The 21376-nt window shown below is 46.9% G+C and overlaps 2 protein-coding genes across 2 annotated transcripts in view; one reads left to right on the forward strand and one right to left on the reverse strand.

The window, feature by feature from the left end:
• Positions 1–1831, reverse strand: part of ddx11 (DEAD/H-box helicase 11) — a 44167-nt gene extending 42336 nt beyond the window's left edge. Inside the window, 1 exon segment of the mRNA NM_001170825.1 lies at positions 1115–1831. The gene's annotated coding sequence lies outside the window, so the exon portion shown is untranslated.
• On the forward strand, positions 1616–20849 carry fkbp4 (FKBP prolyl isomerase 4). Its single transcript, XM_012954768.3, has 10 exons — positions 1616–1863; positions 11760–11904; positions 12056–12198; positions 12809–12929; positions 15004–15160; positions 15730–15820; positions 16394–16477; positions 17953–18138; positions 19579–19818; positions 20150–20849. Exons 1-10 carry the CDS (start codon positions 1771–1773, stop codon positions 20240–20242), a joined length of 1353 nt encoding a protein of 450 aa, XP_012810222.1. The 5' UTR covers positions 1616–1770; the 3' UTR covers positions 20243–20849.
• The last annotated feature ends 527 nt before the right edge of the window (positions 20850–21376 follow it).

The raw sequence follows: 21376 nt of genomic DNA on the forward strand, positions 1-21376 counted from the left end.
CTTGTGGTTAATGATGCAATTCGCTATGGGCTGAAATTTTCTCAGGTTCAGGCTGTTAATAGTCGCAGGGTTCCCTTGCATCAGTAAATGTACTTGACCACAGTAAGCTGAAGTGGCACACTGGCACAAAGTATGAACCCAAATACCTTACTGTGCGCGCTGACGTCGCGTGCGCGCTGACGTCACGCGCGCACCCGGAAGTATTCGGAAAAATTGCCAGGTAGCGCGCACACCGGTATGGGGGTATGTAAAAAATTGATATCGTTTTTTCAAAAAAAACCGGTGTTCGGTTTTTACCGGTATACCGCCCAGCACTAGCCGAATCCGCCCACCTCCCCGCTCCCCCGAACGGCGCAAAGCACAGGAGGCGGTGCAGGGGGGGCGGGGCAATTAGATCGGTCATTGCCTCCACCGCTAATGACAAGCGGCGGAGGCAATGACAAAGTAGCACTAGGGGTAGGCAGGAAAGGCTCCTGCCTGGTGCCCCTCAATCGTTGCGCCCTAGGCAGCTGCCTCTTCTGCCTACCCCTAGTTCCGACCCTGCTCTCCTTGATTGGCCTGGCGATCAGTCAATAGCCAATCATAGACCCACTCCTAACATCATCAGCCCCACCTCTGATGTCACATGTCCTGCCTCCATGACATCACTGTCCACTTCCCTGCCCAAATAAATCCTGACCCGCCACTCCTTCTATACCCGTGCCCGACATCACTACGGGGGCAGGGTGAAGCCATCATGAAAAAAATAAGTGTAAAATTTTCAACTTCATTTTAAATACATATATTTTTGTTTTTATTCTCACCCACTTGGTCTTATGACTGAGCAGATATACCCTAAATAGATATGTACCATGGGCTGCACACCAGTCCCACTGCTGCCTGCATCATGGAGGCAATATTGAGTGAGCCTTTTCTCTTCTTGGGGTTCATTAATCCGGGTGCAAGTTATTGTAAGGGCAGTAAATAAATGAATGATATAGCTTTAAGAGACCTGCCCGTCCGCATACAATCAGCCATAAATAGCAAGAAGAACTTTAACAGCGAAAACTGAAAAATAAATAAATAAAGCAAGGCCTTGCACTCCGTATTAATAGCCGTTGCCATGCAAAATTACCTTAGTGGCCTGACTGCTCCCCGGTATATATATACAAATACAGAATCTTCCTCTCCCGCGAAAAAACGAAAAGGGGCCGGGCCCGACAGCGTCAACCAATCACATCAGCAGTCCTCTCGCAATCCCGCCTACTAGCCAATAGACGTGCTAGTATTGTTTATCGAGTGTACCTGGCATGCCCTTAACCAACATGGCGCCCAAGTGACATTCATTTTGGCGTCAGATAAAACGTTTGCAAAATAATGAAGTACTAGCCTTTTGAGGACCAACTAAAGCCGAACTTCAAGTATGGCTTTGGGGGGGAGGTATTTGAGTCCATGGCCACAAATTAATTTTCACAATCGGCTCTTACATTTGCTCTCTATGGTTATCTGCGGGAAGCTCCCTTCTAGAATCAAGAGTCCATTCTAAACTTCCATGTCCAAGCCCACGCCCCCTTGCTAGAAACTTCTAGTCCCTCCTGGAGGCTCCCACCTCCTCCCCGGGACTGACAAGCGTAAGAGGGCGGGGTGAGCAGGCTGTGCAAGGCCCAAGCACAGCCGGACAACACATTGCGCTTCAGCGCTGAGAGCGCCCGGAGGTTGGGGTCTAGGAGCGCCGAGCGCTACCCATTAGTTCTGCGCATCCTCAGTCTTGAGCACCGAGACAGTGCCGCTATGACAGCCGAGGAGTTAAAGAGTGAAGGAACTCAGCACTTCACAATGGAAGGGACCGACATCACCCCCAAAGGAGATCAGGGAGTCCTGAAGGTACATAGATCAATGCGCGGTGGTTGGGCTGTACCAACTGTGAGAGGGGGAGTCTAAGCTGTTGCCTCAGCTGGGGTCTAAGAAGCACATGGTACTGCATGTTGTGATTTTTTTTTTTGGTTGTATGGACTGCCCCTTAAAGGGGTGTGTTAGGGGACTACAGACCCCCTTGGACTTAAGAGTGTTTCTCTGGACAGTTTGCTCACTGCCTGGGACATCTCATTGTACCATAATAGGATTACTTTCTGTATTAGGATCATCCCACTGCCAGGCATTTGCCCCTATATTCTTGGCAACATTTTAAATTGATTTGTAGATGCGCTTTAGCCGCCGGGTTATCTTTCTGGTTGTTTTAAAGCAGGGGTCCTCAAACTTTTTAAACAGGGGGGGCCAGTTCATGGACATAGACTGTTGGGGGGGGCCGGACTATAGTTGGTCGACTATAGTTGGTCGACTATAGTTGGTCGACTATAGTTGGTCGACTATAGTTAGTCGTCAAGCTACGGCCCCTGCTGTGACCTCACCCATGGTTACTACCTGTTACTATTTAGTCCCCTAGCATCAGGGGTGGGCTGAGCCGACCGGGCGCCCTAGGCTACCCAGTTGGCCGCCTCGCCCCTGCACCTGCATCACGCAAGCACCCCCCTCTTTTTTGTTTGGTGTGCATGCGCAGTTTGAGAATCGCACCCCCCCACTTTGTTTGGCGCGCAGGCACTGTTTGAGAGCGGAGCGGGGCGATGTGCGGATCGCAGACTAAAGGGTAGGCAGGAGAGGCTCCTGCCTGGCGCCCCCCAATCATTGCACCCTAGGCAGCTGCCTCTTCTGCCTACCCCTAGTTCCGGCCTTGCCTAGCGTCGCCCGGTGGGACGCAATGGCGTGGCCAAGAACCACACTGAGGCAGATGCGTAATAACCAGGGGTGAGGACGCATCGGGGGCTGTGTAAACGACCTTTGGGGGCCGTAATCCGGCCCGCGGGCCATAGTTTGAGGACCCCTGTTTTAAAGGCATGCCAAGGAAACATTAAGTCGTCTTTAAAGCAAATGGCAGCAACACTTGCCACCTTACTATATTACACCAAGATAGGGCAATATATATATATATATATATATATATATATATATAGTATTAGCATTGATTAGAGCAGTACTAATGTTGTTTAAGGGCCCCTTTTTCAGACTGACTTTTCAGTTGCTATAGCAACAGAGTCTAGAAACGGATTCCCTTTATGCAGTTGGTCATATGATGTATACTACTACTGTGTCCGTATAGGAATATATGACCCCGCTATTCTTTATGGCAATCCTGAGTTTGATAGCTAGCCTGTGATAGCATTTCTAGTCAAATGTGGTAAAAATCCAGCAGTCAAGACTGGTCTGTGCCATATAATCCTTAGTGTCCTTCTAGGTACAGGTATGGGGCCCATTACCCAGAATGCTTGGGAACTGGGGTTTCCCGGATAAGGCAGTGGTTCTCAAGCCGTGTCTCGGTTCCTGAGACCATCGGAAATATGTGTTTTCAGATGGTCTTAGGCGACCCCTGTGAAAGGGTCGTTTGACCCCCAAAGGGGTCCCAACCCACAGGTTGAGAACCACTGGGATAAGGGGTCTTTCCATAATTCGGATCTCGTTCCTTAAGATAAAATTATTTAAACAGTAATTTAACCCAATAGGACTATTCTGCCCCCAATAAGGGGTAATTATATCTTAGTTGGGATCAAGTACAGGTACTGTTTTATTATTACAGAGAAAAGGGAATCATTTAACCATGAAATAAACCCAATAGGGCTGTTCTGCCCCCAATAAGGGGTAATTATATCTTAGTTGGGATCAAGTACAGGTACTGTTTTATTATTACAGAGAAAAGGGAATCATTTAACCATTAAATAAACCCAATAGGGCTGTTCTGCCCCAATAAGGGGTAATTATATCTTAGTTGGGATCAAGTGCAGGTACTGTTTTATTATTACAGAGAAAAGGGAATCATTTAATCATTAAATAAACCCAATAGGGCTGTTCTGCCCCAATAAGGGGTAATTATATCTTAGTTGGGATCAAGTACAGGTACTGTTTTATTATTACAGAGAAAAGGGAATCATTTAACCATTAAATAAACCCAATAGGGCTGTTCTGCCCCCAATAAGGGGTAATTATATAAAGAATGACTGTATGGACAAATGATATATGTGGAATGCTGTCAGTTAGTTCAGCAACAGCAGGTGGGACCAAGAAGGTGGCATTGTTCACCTTTAAATTAACTTTTAGTGTGATGTAGAGAGTGATATTCAGAGACAAATTGCAATTGGTCTTCATTTTTTTATGGTTTTTCAGATATTTGGCTTTTTGTTCAGCCACTGTCCAATTTGGAATTTCAGCAGCTATCTAGTTCCTAGGGTCTTGTTTACCTAAGCAACCAGGCATTGGTTTGAATGAAAGCGTGGAAGAGAAAGATAAGAAATAAAAAGTAATAATACAATTGTAAGCTCTCTCATAGCATCATTTTTTAGCTGCTGGGGACAGTGACCCCCCCTTTTGAAAGCTTGGAAAGATGTAGAAGAGGAAGGGAAAGATTTCAAAAACTAGATAATGAAGACTAATTGCAAAGTTGCTAGGAATAGGGCATTCTATATCACGTTCCCTTCCACGCACACCCCTGTGGGAGGGGGCAGCAAGGGGTGGCTGGGTTCAGCTGCCTCACATAGCTACATGGGGCAGATGGCTCCTGGCAGCATTTAAATATGTAATTTAATATATAGATGGCAGATTATATTCAAGGCTTCTGTCCATTTACATTCAAGCCAGCTGTCAGCGGTGTAACTTGAATCAGGCCGTTTGGGGTTGGCACTGCGAGGTGTCTATCCCGCTGACTTCCATTGAAGCAGATACACATTTAGGGGGGGGGGGGGGAACTTGATGTGACATTTGTACAAAAGGCTGCCACCTCCCTAGTCTGTATTACGGAAGATTCTGCATCAGAAAGCATTATGTTTATTATAATAAAAGTTCATGAATGTGCATTAGGATGAACAGAAAGCAACAAGCCAGGCAGAGCTTTAAATAGATAAGGGTCTCCCACAGGCCCGGACTGGCAATCTGTGGGTTCTGGCAAATGCCAGAGGGGCTGCTGTAGGATGCCATAGACAGTCACTATTTATTGGGCTGGGGGGGCTGTTTGTGCCTCTGGGTACTGGGAATGCCAGGGGGGCTGTAAGGTGCCACAGACAGTCACTATTTATTGGGCTGGGGGGGCTGTTTGTACCTCTGGGTACTGGGAATGCCAAGGGGGCTGTAAGGTGCCACAGACAGTCACTATTTATTGGGCTGGGGGGGCTGTTTGTGCCTCTGGGTACTGGGAATGCCAGGGGGGCTGTAAGGTGCCACAGACAGTCACTATTTATTGGGCTGGGGGGCTGTTTGTGCCTCTGGGTACTGGGAATGCCAGGGGGGCTGTAAGGTGCCACAGACAGTCACTATTTATTGGGCTGGGGGGGCTGTTTGTACCTCTGGGTACTGGGAATGCCAAGGGGGCTGTAAGGTGCCACAGACAGTCACTATTTATTGGGCTGGGGGGGCTGTTTGTGCCTCTGGGTACTGGGAATGCCAGGGGGGCTATAAGGTGCCACAGACAGTCACTATTTATTGGGCTGGGGGGGCTGTTTGTGCCTCTGGGTACTGGGAATGCCAGGGGGGCTGTAAGGTGCCACAGACAGTCACTATTTATTGGGCTGGGGGGGCTGTTTGTGCCTCTGGGTACTGGGAATGCCAGGGGGGCTGTAAGGTGCCACAGACAGTCACTATTTATTGGGCTGGGGGGGGGGGCTGTTTGTACCTCTGGGTACTGGGAATGCCAGGGGGCTGTAAGGTGCCACAGACAGTCACTATTTATTGGGCTGGGGGGGCTGAACTCTATACTGGCTGAAGGGTTACTTATAATGCATAGAAGTAGGGTGAATCTCCTGTACCATATACCAGCAGGGGGTAACAGCGCTCGGAGGATATCTCCTGTATTATATACCAGCTGGGCACTTATACTGCTCAGAATATATATCTCCATTACTCCCCTATCAGCTCCCCAGTGTAGATTCTTCTGTTCTATGATTATTTCCATGTATCCTTATCAGATTTCCAGAAATGACCCTAAAATGCACTTGCTGATTTTGGCTTGGAATTCCCATTGGCCCTGCGCTGTAGCTCAGCTCACCTATCAATTGGCTTCTTATTGTCAGTGATAAGAAAGGGATTTCTCCTGTGACAGTTGCTTCCAGCTGCCATAGACACTGTGACAGGGACAATTTAATAGCTGGCATCATAAATCATGAGCTGCCCTTTAAAATACAAAAAGGAGGAGGCCAGGACGCCAGTGTCTATGGGTCAATTAACCGCCGACCCCCTAGAAAAGGCATAGCACCCCATTCCCGAATAAGCCGCACGGTTTGACACCTCATTCATGGGTCTACCACAAACGGTGGTTAATTGCCCCCTACTGGGGCAATTAACTGCCCACCCCTCACAAAAGGCATAGCACCCCATTCCCAAATAAGCCGCACGGTTTGACACCTCATTCATGGGCCTACGACAAACGGTGGTTAATTGCCCCCTGCTGGGGCAATTAACCGCCCACCCCTCAGAAAAGGCATAGCACCCCATTCCCAAATAAGCCGCACGGTTTGACACCTCATTCATGGGTCTACGACAAACGGTTAATTGCCCCCTGCTGGCGGTTAATTGCCCCTGCTGGGGCAATTAACCGCCCACCCCTCAGAAAGGTCATAGCACCCCATTCCCAAATAAGCCACACAGTTTGACACCTCATTCATGGGTCTATGACAAACGGTGGTTAATTGCCCCCTGCTGGGGCAATTAACCTTCCACCCCTCAGAAAAGTCATAGTACCCCATTCCCGAATAAGCCGCACGGTTTGACACCTCATTCATGGGTCTACGACAGCAGGGGGCAATTAACCACCGTTTGTCGTAGACCCATGAATGAGGTGTCAAACTGTGCAGCTTATTCGGGAATGGGGTGGTATGACTTTTCTGAGGGGTGGGCGGTTAATTGCCCCAGCAGGGGGCAATTAACCACCGTTTGTCGTAGACCCATGAATGAGGTGTCAAACCGTGCGGCTTATTCGGGAATGGGGTGCTATGACTTTTCTGAGGGGTGGGTGGTTAATTGCCCCAGCAGGGGGCAATTATCCGCCCATAGACTTAACATTGAGACCAACTTTGACTGAGTCCCGCACCATTTGTCGTAGACCCATGAATGAGGTTTCAAACCGTGCGGCTTTTTCGGGAATGGGGTGCTATGACTTTTCTGAGGGGTGGGTGGTTAATTGCCCCAGCAGGGGGCAATTATCCGCCCATAGACTTAACATTGAGACCAACTTTGACTGAGTCCCGCACCATTTGTCGTAGACCCATGAATGAGGTTTCAAACCGTGCGGCTTTTTCGGGAATGGGGTGCTATGACTTTTCTGAGGGGTGGGCGGTTAATTGCCCCAGCAGGGAGCAATTAACCACCGTTTGTCGTAGACCCATGAATGAGGTGTCAAACTGTGCGGCTGCCTCGGGGATGGGGTGCTATGACTTTTCTGAGGGGTGGGCGGTTAATTGCCCCAGCAGGGGGCAATTATCCGCCCATAGACTTAACATTGAGACCAACTTTGACTGAGTCCCGCACCGTTTGTCGTAGACCCATGAATGAGGTATCAAACTGTGCGGCTTATTCGGGAATGGGGTGCTATGACTTTTCTAGGGGGTGGGCAGTTAATTGCTCCAGCAGGGGGCAATTGCCAGTGATTAGAAAGGGATTTTTCCTGTGATTCCAGCTGCCATAGACACTGTGACAGGGACAGTTTAATAGCTGGCATCATAAATCATGAGCTGCCCTTGAAAATACAAAAGGGGGAGGCCAGGACGCGCCTGTGGCCTGGGTGGGGCTTCACATCAATGGTCCTTCAAGTTCAATTCCCTTCTTCTCCCTGGTGCCTCTGCTTCCATCAATGTGGCTTCTTCTACCATTCTTCTATCTATGGCATCATCTTTGAGTCCCAATTCCAATTTGATGGATGGGCTCCCAGGCGGGAATTGAACTCCAGACTCAGTGATGTTAGGCACCTGCCCTACCACTTCGCTATCCTGCCTCCTCCCACTTGTAACATGTCTCTTCGTAATCTTGTCTTCTGCATATTGGCGGTTGGTGTATCCTAACCGACTGCCTGAAACACTCAGGGTTAGAGCCTGCTGCTTGCCCCAAGCCCTATATAACTAGGGGGGCTGTTATAGTAGGGGGGAATGAATCCTCCATTTAGCAACATTCTCTGGGGGGGGGAGTCACAGAGGGGAGAGAGGCCTTTTTTGCAGTAAAAGTGGTGGGAAAACACTTTCTCACAGAAATCCGCCTAAATTCCAACTCAACCGCCACTTTCCCATTTTTGGGGAAAGAAAGACTTTCGGTGGTTAATTGCCCCCTGCTGGGGCAATTAACCGCCCACCCCTCAGAAAAGGCATAGCACCCCATTCCCAAATAAGCCGCACGGTTTGACACCTCATTCATGGGTCTACGACAAACGGTTAATTGCCCCCTGCTGGCGGTTAATTGCCCCTGCTGGGGCAATTAACCGCCCACCCCTCAGAAAGGTCATAGCACCCCATTCCCAAATAAGCCACACAGTTTGACACCTCATTCATGGGTCTATGACAAACGGTGGTTAATTGCCCCCTGCTGGGGCAATTAACCTTCCACCCCTCAGAAAAGTCATAGTACCCCATTCCCGAATAAGCCGCACGGTTTGACACCTCATTCATGGGTCTACGACAGCAGGGGGCAATTAACCACCGTTTGTCGTAGACCCATGAATGAGGTGTCAAACCGTGCGGCTTATTCGGGAATGGGGTGCTATGACTTTTCTGAGGGGTGGGTGGTTAATTGCCCCAGCAGGGGGCAATTATCCGCCCATAGACTTAACATTGAGACCAACTTTGACTGAGTCCCGCACCATTTGTCGTAGACCCATGAATGAGGTGTCAAACTGTGCAGCTTATTCGGGAATGGGGTGGTATGACTTTTCTGAGGGGTGGGCGGTTAATTGCCCCAGCAGGGGGCAATTAACCACCGTTTGTCGTAGACCCATGAATGAGGTGTCAAACCGTGCGGCTTATTCGGGAATGGGGTGCTATGACTTTTCTGAGGGGTGGGTGGTTAATTGCCCCAGCAGGGGGCAATTATCCGCCCATAGACTTAACATTGAGACCAACTTTGACTGAGTCCCGCACCATTTGTCGTAGACCCATGAATGAGGTTTCAAACCGTGCGGCTTTTTCGGGAATGGGGTGCTATGACTTTTCTGAGGGGTGGGTGGTTAATTGCCCCAGCAGGGGGCAATTATCCGCCCATAGACTTAACATTGAGACCAACTTTGACTGAGTCCCGCACCATTTGTCGTAGACCCATGAATGAGGTTTCAAACCGTGCGGCTTTTTCGGGAATGGGGTGCTATGACTTTTCTGAGGGGTGGGTGGTTAATTGCCCCAGCAGGGGGCAATTATCCGCCCATAGACTTAACATTGAGACCAACTTTGACTGAGTCCCGCACCATTTGTCGTAGACCCATGAATGAGGTTTCAAACCGTGCGGCTTTTTCGGGAATGGGGTGCTATGACTTTTCTGAGGGGTGGGCGGTTAATTGCCCCAGCAGGGAGCAATTAACCACCGTTTGTCGTAGACCCATGAATGAGGTGTCAAACTGTGCGGCTGCCTCGGGGATGGGGTGCTATGACTTTTCTGAGGGGTGGGCGGTTAATTGCCCCAGCAGGGGGCAATTATCCGCCCATAGACTTAACATTGAGACCAACTTTGAGTGAGTCCCGCACCGTTTGTCGTAGACCCATGAATGAGGTATCAAACTGTGCGGCTTATTCGGGAATGGGGTGCTATGACTTTTCTAGGGGGTGGGCAGTTAATTGCTCCAGCAGGGGGCAATTGCCCGTGATTAGAAAGGGATTTTTCCTGTGATTCCAGCTGCCATAGACACTGTGACAGGGACAGTTTAATAGCTGGCATCATAAATCATGAGCTGCCCTTGAAAATACAAAAGGGGGAGGCCAGGACGCGCCTGTGGCCTGGGTGGGGCTTCACATCAATGGTCCTTCAAGTTCAATTCCCTTCTTCTCCCTGGTGCCTCTGCTTCCATCAATGTGGCTTCTTCTACCATTCTTCTATCTATGGCATCATCTTTGAGTCCCAATTCCAATTTGATGGATGGGCTCCCAGGCGGGAATCGAACTCCAGACTCAGTGATGTTAGGCACCTGCCCTACCACTTCGCTATCCTGCCTCCTCCCACTTGTAACATGTCTCTTCGTAATCTTGTCGTCTCCATTTCACAACCCTGGGAAAGCCAGGGGGGCTGTAAGGTGCCACAGACAGTCACTATTTATTGGGCTGGGGGGGGCTGTTTGTGCCTCTCGGTACTGGGAATGCCAGGGGGGCTGTAAGGTGCCACAGACAGTCACTATTTATTGGGCTGGGGGGGGGGGGCTGTTTGTGCCTCTGGGTACTGGGAATGCCAGGGGGGCTATAAGGTGCCACAGACAGTCACTATTTATTGGGCTGGGGGGGTCTGTTTGTGCCTCTGGGTACTGGGAATGCCAGGGGGGCTGTAAGGTGCCACAGACAGTCACTATTTATTGGGCTGGGGGGGGGGGCTGTTTGTGCCTCTGGGTACTGGGAATGCCAGGGGGGCTGTAAGGTGCCACAGACAGTCACTATTTATTGGGCTGGGGGGGCTGTTTGTGCCTCTGGGTACTGGGAATGCCAGGGGGGCTGTAAGGTGCCACAGACAGTCACTATTTATTGGGCTGGGGGGCTGTTTGTGCCTCTGGGTACTGGGAATGCCAGGGGGGCTGTAAGGTGCCACAGACAGTCACTATTTATTGGGCTGGGGGGGGGCTGTTTGTGCCTCTGGGTACTGGGAATGCCAGGGGGGCTGTAAGGTGCCATAGACAGTCACTATTTATTGGGCTGGGGGGGGCTGTTTGTGCCTCTGGGTACTGGGAATGCCAGGGGGGCTATAAGGTGCCACAGACACTCACTATTTATTGGGCTGGGGGGGGGGGGGCTGTTTGTGCCTCTGGGTACTGGGAATGCCAGGGGGGCTGTAAGGTGCCACAGACAGTCACTATTTATTGGGCTGGGGGGTCTGTTCCTGTGTAGTTGAAATGCCAGGGCCTATTTTTATTCCCAGTCCAGGCCTGGTACCCCATGCAGCATTTCAGGTTCCTGTGGCTTATTGCCCTCATTTTCCAGATCCTGGTGTAATGAGAGTGGGAGGACCATGGTGGAGAAACTGGGAAGATCAGTTAAAATTGCTGGCCATTTGATTTGTTCCTTAAGATGGCTGTTTTCAGGATGAGACTGATTTGGTCCATGTTTCATATACAGTATGGACGCCTTTCTATTGGTCGGCTTGTATAGGCGGAGAAACAGGTATAGCAGAAACTAGGAGCCATAATGCGTCTTTGCTTCCTCACCTTCAGATGTACCACTCACTGGTCAGCATGGTGTCTCGTGCCCTATGGGGGCAACTGAGCCATCTACAGAGGGTCCCAATACCCTAAGCTGGAGTTACTTAGCAGATCTGTAGTGTATAGGTATGTTACCCCTTATGTAGAATCCTTGGAGACCCCAGGCTTGCCAAGCAAGGCCTTATCCTCTTTTTCCTCCTCCTTTAGATCTTTTGGGAGAGGGTGATTCAGAATGTTTTCAAATTTGTGTGGGTTATGGCCCCCAGTTTCTGATACTTGAATACTGAATAGGGGGTTCCAAAGAAATTGTTATTCTTTTACTAAGATACAGTAAAGCATTGGCACTGAGTCTGTTGCTTGTGTTTCTTCTCTCCAGCTTATAAAGAAGGAGGGTACAGGGGAGAACACCCCCATGATTGGCGATAAAGTCAGCGTACATTACACCGGCTGGCTGACAGACGGGACCCAGTTTGATTCCAGCAGAGACAGGAAGGATAAGTTTACCTTCGACCTTGGCAAAGGTACAGTGTTTTCTTTTTGGAATGGGAATAAAACTACAGGTTCATACATTTTACATCATGGTAGTCGTGCTAGAAATATGCAACAGTACAGAACCAAGAGGCAAATTGAATAAAGGCAGTAAAGAAATAAATGATTGTGTTTCATTCATAGGGGAAGTGATAAAGGCATGGGACATAGCTGTGGCAACCATGAAGGTTGGCGAAATCTGCCAAATCGTTTGCAAACCAGAGTACGCTTATGGCACATCGGGGAGCCCGCCTAAAATCCCGCCCAATGCTGTGCTTGTATTTGAGGTAAGTGCTTATATAATATATCATTATGCTTCCCCAGTCTGTTGCACCAGTACTGACATAGACTAAAGATCCCCATACACGGGCCAATTCTAGCTGTTGATATGGGTCCCTTAGACCGATTAGGCAGCTTATCAGCCCGTGTAGGGGCACTACCGACCGGCCTGTCCGACCGATATCTGGCCTGAAATCGGGCAGATGTCGAACGGGCAGGTTAAAAAATCTAGTCGGATGGGGGACCGCATCGGCTCGTTGATGCGGTCCCCGGACCGACTTTGCCTATACCCGTCATTATAATTTGATTGTTTGGCCCCAGGGCCAAACGATCGAATTACCCTGGATTCTCCCGATATCGCCCACCCATAGGTGGGGGATATTGGGAGAAGATCCGCTCGCTTGGCGACATCACCAAGCGAGCGGATCTGCCCGTGTATGGGGACCTTTACTCTGCCTTTCCCCATTCCTGCACATCCAGGGTAAGTGCTTGCTGAACTTCAGCTCCTAGAATATAAAATATCCTCCATTATTAAGTCTCACTAGCATGATTGCTGCAGTGCCCCACCCATTCAGTATGACGCCTCCATCTCTCCTTTACAATATAATTACCTGCTAGGTGGAGCTGTTTGACTTCCAAGGGGAGGACCTGACGCAGGATGAAGATGGAGGAATTATCCGTAGGATACAGGTGAAAGGCGAGGGCTATTCCAAGCCCAATGAGGGAGCCGTAGTGGAAAGTAAGTCCTGGCTTATTTTTGGATCCTTACAATTGTAGGGCTGCTGAATGTCTGGTCAAGTACAGCACATTTTGCATGTAACGTAGCATTTTATTTTAGCTGCTTTCTCTGGATGCTAGAACACATTATGTCAAAAAACTAGCCAGCACCAGGGACACGGGGACCTTGGGGTTTAGCTTCCACCAACAGGAGGCAGAACACTAAAGAAGAGAAAGAAGACAACTCCTTCGTAGATGAACTGCTAGATAACCTAAACCAAGAAGAATCTGACTTTTGCTCAAAACCTCACAAACTTCACATACCACCTTCCCCTGAGGACTATAGTGATGTAGAAAATCAGCCTCTGCTCCCTGGGATGACAAATCCCTCAGTAAAGGGGAAATTTCCTGTGGCCAAATAGAGGGACACATTGTCTAAACCAGTGCTGTCCAACTGGCGGACTGCGGGCCCCCCTCTTTGTGGCCCCCCACCTGTCTGGCTGCTGTGACTGCTTACCTTTGTGTAAGCTTTAAATGGTATCAGTACTTAGATTAACTTCATGCTTCACACCTCAGATTCAGGCTGTAAACCCCTGTATTGTGAACCTGGCAGGGGTTTGTTTTGGAAGTTTGTTAGCATTTGAAAATAGTCATTATATGGTCTCTAAGGTGTGTAATTATGTGGTGGGGGTTGCTGTGCTATCCATAGGGGAGGAGGAGGCATATGGATTTAGGTGTGTCTCGGTGACATATGAATGAAGGGGGATATTCCTACACCAACCATTTGGGTTTTTGCTATGCTACCACCATTATGTGGGTATGGTCTTAAAAGCTTTTGTGATGACAAGGGTAGTGGTCAAATTGATCACGTAGGCCGGAAATATTCCAGGCCTTGGTACCACAGAAGTTGGACAGCACTGGTCTAAACCATCCTCTGAAATGGTTGACTGCTGAGTTACGGTGGTTCTAGGTTTAAAGGGCTCAGATTCAGCTACAGAACCTTCTATATTCAAGCAACACAAAAAAGTATCACTGCTTTTTCCCCTCACATTCGCAGTTAGACAGCCTCTTCCAAACTGTACGGGAACATCCCGAGAGGAGATTCCAGGCGAATGGTCGTTTTCAACAATCATACCCTTTTCCCACAGGAATCCCTGGAGAAGTGGTCCACACCACCCTCCGTGGATGCACCGGTTTCCCACTTTTCTAAAAATACGTCCCTTTTGGTTTCAGATGCTTCGTTCTTTAGGCTAATGTCCCACAGGGAGTCGCTGGGATTTAAAAAAGCAGGTTCCTTTGACTAGTCGCTCATTTTGTCTCTACATAGAGAAGACAATAAATCGCTGGTACCTAAACCGACGATACAACTTCAAATTGCCTATCACTACGAGTCGCTATGAGACCCTTTTCGAGGGATTTTACAAAGAAAGCACTGCCATTCAACACTACTGGAATCGCTAAAAGTAAAACCCACTGAGCGGGAAGTCCCTGCGATTTCCCCATTGCACTGAATGTAATTTCTAATTGTGGGCGGGGAATAGGACACCTGGATTTGTGGGAAATAGAATCGCTTTGTTGCTGAAATCTCTAGTAATCGCTTGTTAGGAAAAGGCAAGTGACTTGTCTCTGGTACACGTTTTTTAAAAATCGCAGCGACTAATCTCACTGTGGGACATTAGCCTTAAGGACTCGATGGACAAGATTAGAAGGGTTCCTTAGATCGGTTTTTACATAGTCTGGGGAAAGCTTACGACCAGTTTTGGCTTCTGCCTTGGTCACTAGAGCCATGAAAACATGGTCCAGCTCCCTGATTGACAAATAAATCAAGGCGAGGGCTTCTACAATTGGCGATTCAACTTAAATACGCCACTGAATACCTCTGCCTCCCATAATGCCACCCAAGCTATCATCTGCACCTCCGCCTTATCAGTGGTGGCCCGCCGCTCCCTTTGGTTAAAACCAGCGGCCCTGTCCTCAAAAAAGTCCCTTACCACTCTTCCATTCAAAAGCAAACTTTTTCTTTGGGCAAGACTTGGACAAAATTATCAGTCAAGCCACAGGAGTATCTCAAAATCTATCTCCTATTCTCTCCACAGTACATGTAAAGGGCACGCACGAAGGGAGAGTCTTTGATGAAAGGGAGTTGAAGTTTGAGGTGGGTGAAGGAGAGAGCATCGGCATCCCCCCTGGAGTGGAAACTGCCATCCAGCAAATGGAGAAGGGAGAGAAAGCCATTTTGTATCTGAAGCCAAAGTGAGTCAAGACAACTTCGTTATTGTCTTATCAGTGCATAGTTTTCTAAATAGGCAATAGGTGCCCAATATTGTCACCGGAAGGATCATATGATCACATTGTGACACCATGCAGGCCTGTTAAGCCCAGTGTAGTCGTGGCTCAACTGGATTTTCCACCCTTCCATATCCATGTCAGTGTCAATGAGAGAGACATTTTTGCTCAGTACATGGAGTAGCCAAGTTAGTAGCCAATGTTGGGCAACTTAGGCATCAATACTTAAAGCTTTTACCAGATTCAATTTCATCAACCTGATAACACACATATAAGGAATCCAATTTTCTGTTACTGCTGTGGTTTCAGTCCCCTAAGGGACCCCGTCCAGGCTACCTGTAATTCCAGGGGTTCCTAGCCTCCATGCCCATGATGCAGACTGGGCAGGTACTTTGGCATCAGTTGTAGTTGGGTGTTAATAATCCCTATAAACTGCCCATGCTCTGCTTTGATTCTTCTTAGCTTTGCCAAGGTATCTGGCAGCACTGGGAGAGACTTTATTAACTCCCTTGTTTGTTTTCTCTCCTTACTCACAGATATGGATTTGGCACCACCGGGAGTGAGAAGTACCAGATTCCGCCAGGAGCTGAGCTGCAATACGATATCAGATTAAAGAGTTTCGAGAAGGTGAGAGGTGCTTTTGGCTTGGGTGTGGTTAACTTTTAGTATGTCCTATTGTAGCAAGCTTGCAGTTGGTCTTCATTATTTATTTTGTATAGTTTTCAGATTCTTTACCTTCCACTTCTTCCTCTTTCTAGCGTTTAAATCTAGCGTTTTTCTATTAAGCCCCATTCTATTCATATTCTAGTCCCTCGTTTAAACCACTACCTGGTTGCTAAGGTAAGCAAAACAATAGCAACCAGGTAGCTGCTGAAATTCCAAGCTAGAGAGCTGATGAACAAAAAGTGAATTAACTGAAAACCGTCAAAAATATAAACCATTTGCAAATTATCTGTGTCAGCATCATAAAAAAAGTTTTATTGAAAGGTAAACGCAAGATGGCTGATGCACTAGTATACAGCATTTTCCAATATAACCTTGGGGTTAGGCCACCTACTTTGAAGGGCAGTGGGGTGCAATAGGAGAGTTATACGGAAGGTCCCTTTATATCAAGGCAAGGGGCTATGAGGGGCTGATAATGTTATTGTAGAATTCCTTGTACACTGTACGGCTGTTACAGTTTTGGTTGCTCTTGGGCAGGCTAAGGAGTCATGGGAGATGAATGCGGAGGAGAAGCTTGAGCAGGGCTGTCTTGTGAAAGAGCGCGGAACCCAGTATTTTAAGGTACCTCACTAATTGTCCCCAATAGTTTTATATTTTTTTTTTCACTTAAATGCTTAATGCTTATTGAAAGGTTATAGTCTATTGAAGTATTATACAGTAATGAGTAATCATGTTACATTATTACAGAAATAGGCATGCACGCTTAAATTACTAACAAGACTCGTGTGGCTAACATTGTTGAGGAAAACGCCAAACACTGTACAGGTATAGGACCCATTATCCAGAATGCTCGGGACCAAGGGTATTCCAGATAAGGGATCAATAAAACATTAATTAACCCATTAGGATTGTTTTGCATCCAATAAGGATTATTTATATCTTTGTTGGGATCAAGTACAGGTACTGTTTTATTATTACAGAGAAAAGGGAATCATTTAACCATGAAATAAACCCAATAGGGCTGTTCTGCCCCAATAAGGGGTAATTATATCTTAGTTGGGATCAAGTACAGGTACTGTTTTATTATTACAGAGAAAAGGGAATCATTTAACCATTAAATAAACCCAATAGGGCTGTTCTGCCCCACTAAGGGGTAATTATATCTTAGTTGGGATCAAGTACAGGTACTGTTTTATTATTACAGAGAAAAGGGAATCATTTAACCATGATATAAACCCAATAGGGCTGTTCTGCCCCCAATAAGGCGTAATTATATCTTAGTTGGGATCAAGTACAGGTACTGTTTTATTATTACAGAGAAAAGGGAATCATTTAACCATGATATAAACCCAATAGGGCTGTTCTGCCCCCAATAAGGCGTAATTATATCTTAGTTGGGATCAAGTACAGGTACTGTTTTATTATTACAGAGAAAAGGGAATCATTTAACCATGAAATAAACCCAATAGGGCTGTTCTGCCCCCAATAAGGCGTAATTATATCTTAGTTGGGATCAAGTACAGGTACTGTTTTATTATTACAGAGAAAAGGGAATCATTTAACCATTAAATAAACCCAATAGGGCTGTTCTGCCCCAATAAGGGGTAATTATATCTTAGTTGGGATCAAGTACAGGTACTGTTTTATTATTACAGAGAAAAGGCAATCATTTAACCATTAAATAAACCCAGTAGGGCTGTTCTGCCCCCAATAAGGGGTAATTATAACCCTATCACTCCACACTTATCTTTTAGTGCGCAGTGAAAAGGAATATTTGAACAGTATATTTAACCGTATAGCAACATAAGGATAATAAGCAAAAGGGAAACAATAAAGTTATAAGCTGGTGTGTGGTGCATTACAGGGCAATTATTATTATTATTATAATTTGGGTGATGAGAGCTTCCAAGGGAAAGCTGGTCTGGACTGTATTTGTTGTAGAAGTTAGTCCATGTTGTTCAGAACTGATCTTCAGTACTGAATATTTTAATCACCCTACAATCCCCTATCTTGCACCAAATATATTTTGTTTTTAATTCAGCCAGTGGCGAAACCCGTGTGTACTCTGTTCTTACTGTCCATTCCTTCCCCTCTAGGATGGTCGTTACCGCCAGGCCACTATCCAATACAAGAAGATCATACAGTGGTTGGAACATGAGTCGGGCCTGTCAAAGGAAGAAGATGCCAAAGCTAAATCACTTATATTGGCAGCTTCTTTGAACCTGGCGGCCTGTTACCTCAAGCTGGGGGAGCACAGAGCGGCACTAGATCACTGCAACAAGGTAATGATAAGGGGGCATATTTTTGGTAAATAATAAGAATTTAACTGGTAATTAGTTTAACAGGGTGTAATAGGAAGTTTTAGTTATACTAAGTTAGCCCAAGTGCAGTAACCCTTAGCAACTAATCGGCTGGTAGAATTTACTAGTCACCTGTGTGCATACTGTGAACACTCTGTCAGGCCTATGAGATTTTCTGCTCTGGCTTCATCTTCGCAAGGTCCTAGAGAAACTTGCTTCTTCTACCAGCCCCAGAAGATCTCTCAAGCGCAGATCATATGTGCCACATCAAAAAAGCCAAAGGGTTCATTTAGAAGAAATACAGACCATTCCATTTCATTCCTGGTCCATGACCAATTACAGGCCATCGTCCAGGAAGAATGGAATGCTCCAGAATATAACTTTTAGATCAAGAAGTTTACAAAACTATACCCCTTCCCCAAGGCCTATGGGTAGGTCGGACATTATAGAGGCTTTCGAGAAAACTATTGTAATCAGGATCCGGGAAGACATGTCCGTAGAGGACCTGGAGGCGGTAGTACTGCGCATACAGGAAGTGAGCTCATTTCTTTGCGATGCCTCTCTGAATACCCTTGAGACGGTAGCAAGATGCTCTGCCCATAGCAGCACACTATGGTTACGTCTTTGGTCTGCCGATTTGAGTTCCAAAAAGTCTCTCGCGTCATTCACCTCTGGCAACTAATGGCAAATACACTCTATTGCCACAAACAAAACCCGGGGGCAGTTCTGCGACTGGGAAGAAGTCCAGATTTTTTCATAGTCAGGGATTTTGTGGCTCCTTCCCTTCCAGGCAGTTCTCCTCAAGGGCAACCTACTGTTCTTTGACTTCAGCTCATTCTTCTGCTTCTTTTTCTTCTTAGCACCCCCCATTTTCTAAACGCTACTCCTCTTACAGTTTTAGGGGTACAGCACCCAACCTTTCCACACTTCGTTCTATAGCGGAGCAGGTTGCTTGTGCTTTTCTAAGTGATCCCGCCCCCCGTCAATTTTTCCATTGACTTTGACATTTGAATTTTCATTGGTTTAAATGTAAAATGCTGTCATTCTCACACTATTTATGCCAGGGGGCCCTTTGTCATTGGGTGACTTCGACTCAAGGTTAGAAAAAGTGGGCACACCCACCAAGCAGAATTTACCAATTGACTTTTATTGGTTTTAATTCAAACTGCTGCCGTTCTATTAATCCTGGGGTCCCTAAACATTGCAGAGTCACTGGGTAACTGCAGTTCCAGGTTAGAAAAAGTGGGCGGAGCCACCAACGTCCAGTCATCAATAAATCACTTGTTTGCACTAGATCTCGAATGAGTGCAGTACATTTTTTTGTATGTATATATAATATATCGTATAGGTTTGTTTTCTGTTTTATTTATTTATTTATTTTTTTTAAACCATGGCTTTTGTGTACTCCTCCTTCCTCCTCAGGCCCTAGAACTGGACCCCAGCAACGAAAAGGGTCTTTTCCGTAGAGGAGAAGCCTACATGTGCACCAACGATCTGGAGCAGGCTAGGAATGACTTTACAAAAGTGCTGCAGCTATACCCAGCCAACAAAGCTGCCCGGGCCCAGCTAGGGCAGTGCCAGGTTCGCATCCGCCAGCAGACAGAGCGAGAGAAAAAGATCTATGCCAACATGTTCCAGAGGCTAGCGGAAAAAGAAAGCAAGGTGAGGGGCATCACTTCCTTTGCAGAGAAAATGATTTGGTGGGGACTGGGGGGGTTCTGTTGGCTTCTGCTCAACTCTTTTTACCTCTGCAACATCCTGTCCGCCCCTTTAAGGATTTAGTTTATGGTTTTACCCATAGGGAAATGGACTAAGATTCATTTATTCAGCTTTCACACTGAGTGATTCTAAAAACTCCCAGAGGAGGTTTCTAAATATATAAATCCAAAACCATGCTTGTTGTTTTGATACCATTGATTCTAATATATGTTGCTTGTTTAGATTCTCTGGACATACGTTTTGACATTAAGCCGTGAACTTTCTCTTCCTCCAGGAGGTTCCGCCTGCCCCGAGCGACATAGAAATGAAAGAACCTGATGAAAATGGTGAAAATGGATCACTAAAGAGCGTGGCAGCTGATGCATAAGGATGAAACCCTCATTTATATATATATATAATATAAGGATCCTTCTTTATTACAGACCCAGGTGTTTCTACATGAACAATGGAGTGGGATAGTTTTACAAGGAGGGTGCTGACATGGTTTGCACTAAAACTCATCACGCTCCTTTTGCTTGGGCCGAGGTGGTGACTGATTTCCTTTTCATTCCGGCCTCTCATGCCTCGGGACTGTGGCGCCCATCACCCTGTCATACGGTCATAGTGTAAACAGACGGACAGACATTGGTTTCATGAACTGATATGTCGGGGTTGGACTCTCTCAGTAGCAGCCACCTTCCGTTCCCCCCCCCTTATTGTGATCTCCAAAGGATACGCTATGTTCCCTTCCACTGTGCGTTACGTCATCTTCCATTGGAAAGCAGCTGCTTAGGGTTCTCTACAATATTATTAATTTTTCTAATTTTGAAAACATCCATGTGTTTTGTACATCTGCTTCTCTTCCTGTTGTACCCCCACAGCACTCAGTCTGCCTTCCTTTCTCCCTCTCTTTTTTTTTTTCCTGGTATGTAGTATTGTTTTATTGTGTTAATTGCCTGTAAATTTAAAATAAATGAACAACTGTTTTTCCACAACCTGATGTGCTAAATGCCCTTTCTGTGCTCATGTGGTCTTAATCCTTCTATGTTATAGAGCAGTGCTGTCCAACTGGCGGCCCGCGGGCCCCCTCTGTGTGGCCCCCCACCTGTCTGGCTGCTTTGATGGCTTACCTTTGGGTAAGCTTTAAATGGTATCAGTACTGTGATTAACTGCCCCCCCCTGCCTGGTTCTCACCTCAGATTCAGGCTGTAATCCCCCTGTATTGTTTAAAAATTTAATCCCCTGTGTTGTTTAATCCCTGCATTGTTCAACCACTGCATTGTTCACACCTCAGGCTCAGACTGTAATCACCCACATTGTTCACCTATTCACACCTCAGGTGGTACTGCAATTAAAACGTTTTTGTTAATATATAGTTATTGTGCAGACTGTAGGAGCAGTGCCAGCATTGTGTCACTGTATGCTTCCTGTGTGTGCCATCACTGGGAAGGGTAGGGCAGGCTGAGTATGGCACATACAGGCAGGGTAGGGCAGGCAGAGTATGGCACACACAGGCAGGGTA

The sequence above is a fragment of the Xenopus tropicalis genome, chromosome 3 (genome assembly GCF_000004195.4).
Source record: "Xenopus tropicalis strain Nigerian chromosome 3, UCB_Xtro_10.0, whole genome shotgun sequence".
In the NCBI taxonomy this organism is placed as follows: Eukaryota; Metazoa; Chordata; class Amphibia; order Anura; family Pipidae; genus Xenopus; species Xenopus tropicalis.

Coding starts and splice junctions, on each gene's coding strand:
- fkbp4 (XM_012954768.3), top strand. CDS start 1,771: ATGACAGCCGAGGAGTTAAAGAGTGAAGGAACTCAGCACTTCACAATG. Junction 11,905..12,055: donor TACCTTCGACCTTGGCAAAG/GTACAGTGTTTT, acceptor TTTCATTCATAG/GGGAAGTGATAAAGGCATGG. Junction 12,930..15,003: donor TGAGGGAGCCGTAGTGGAAA/GTAAGTCCTGGC, acceptor TTCTCTCCACAG/TACATGTAAAGGGCACGCAC.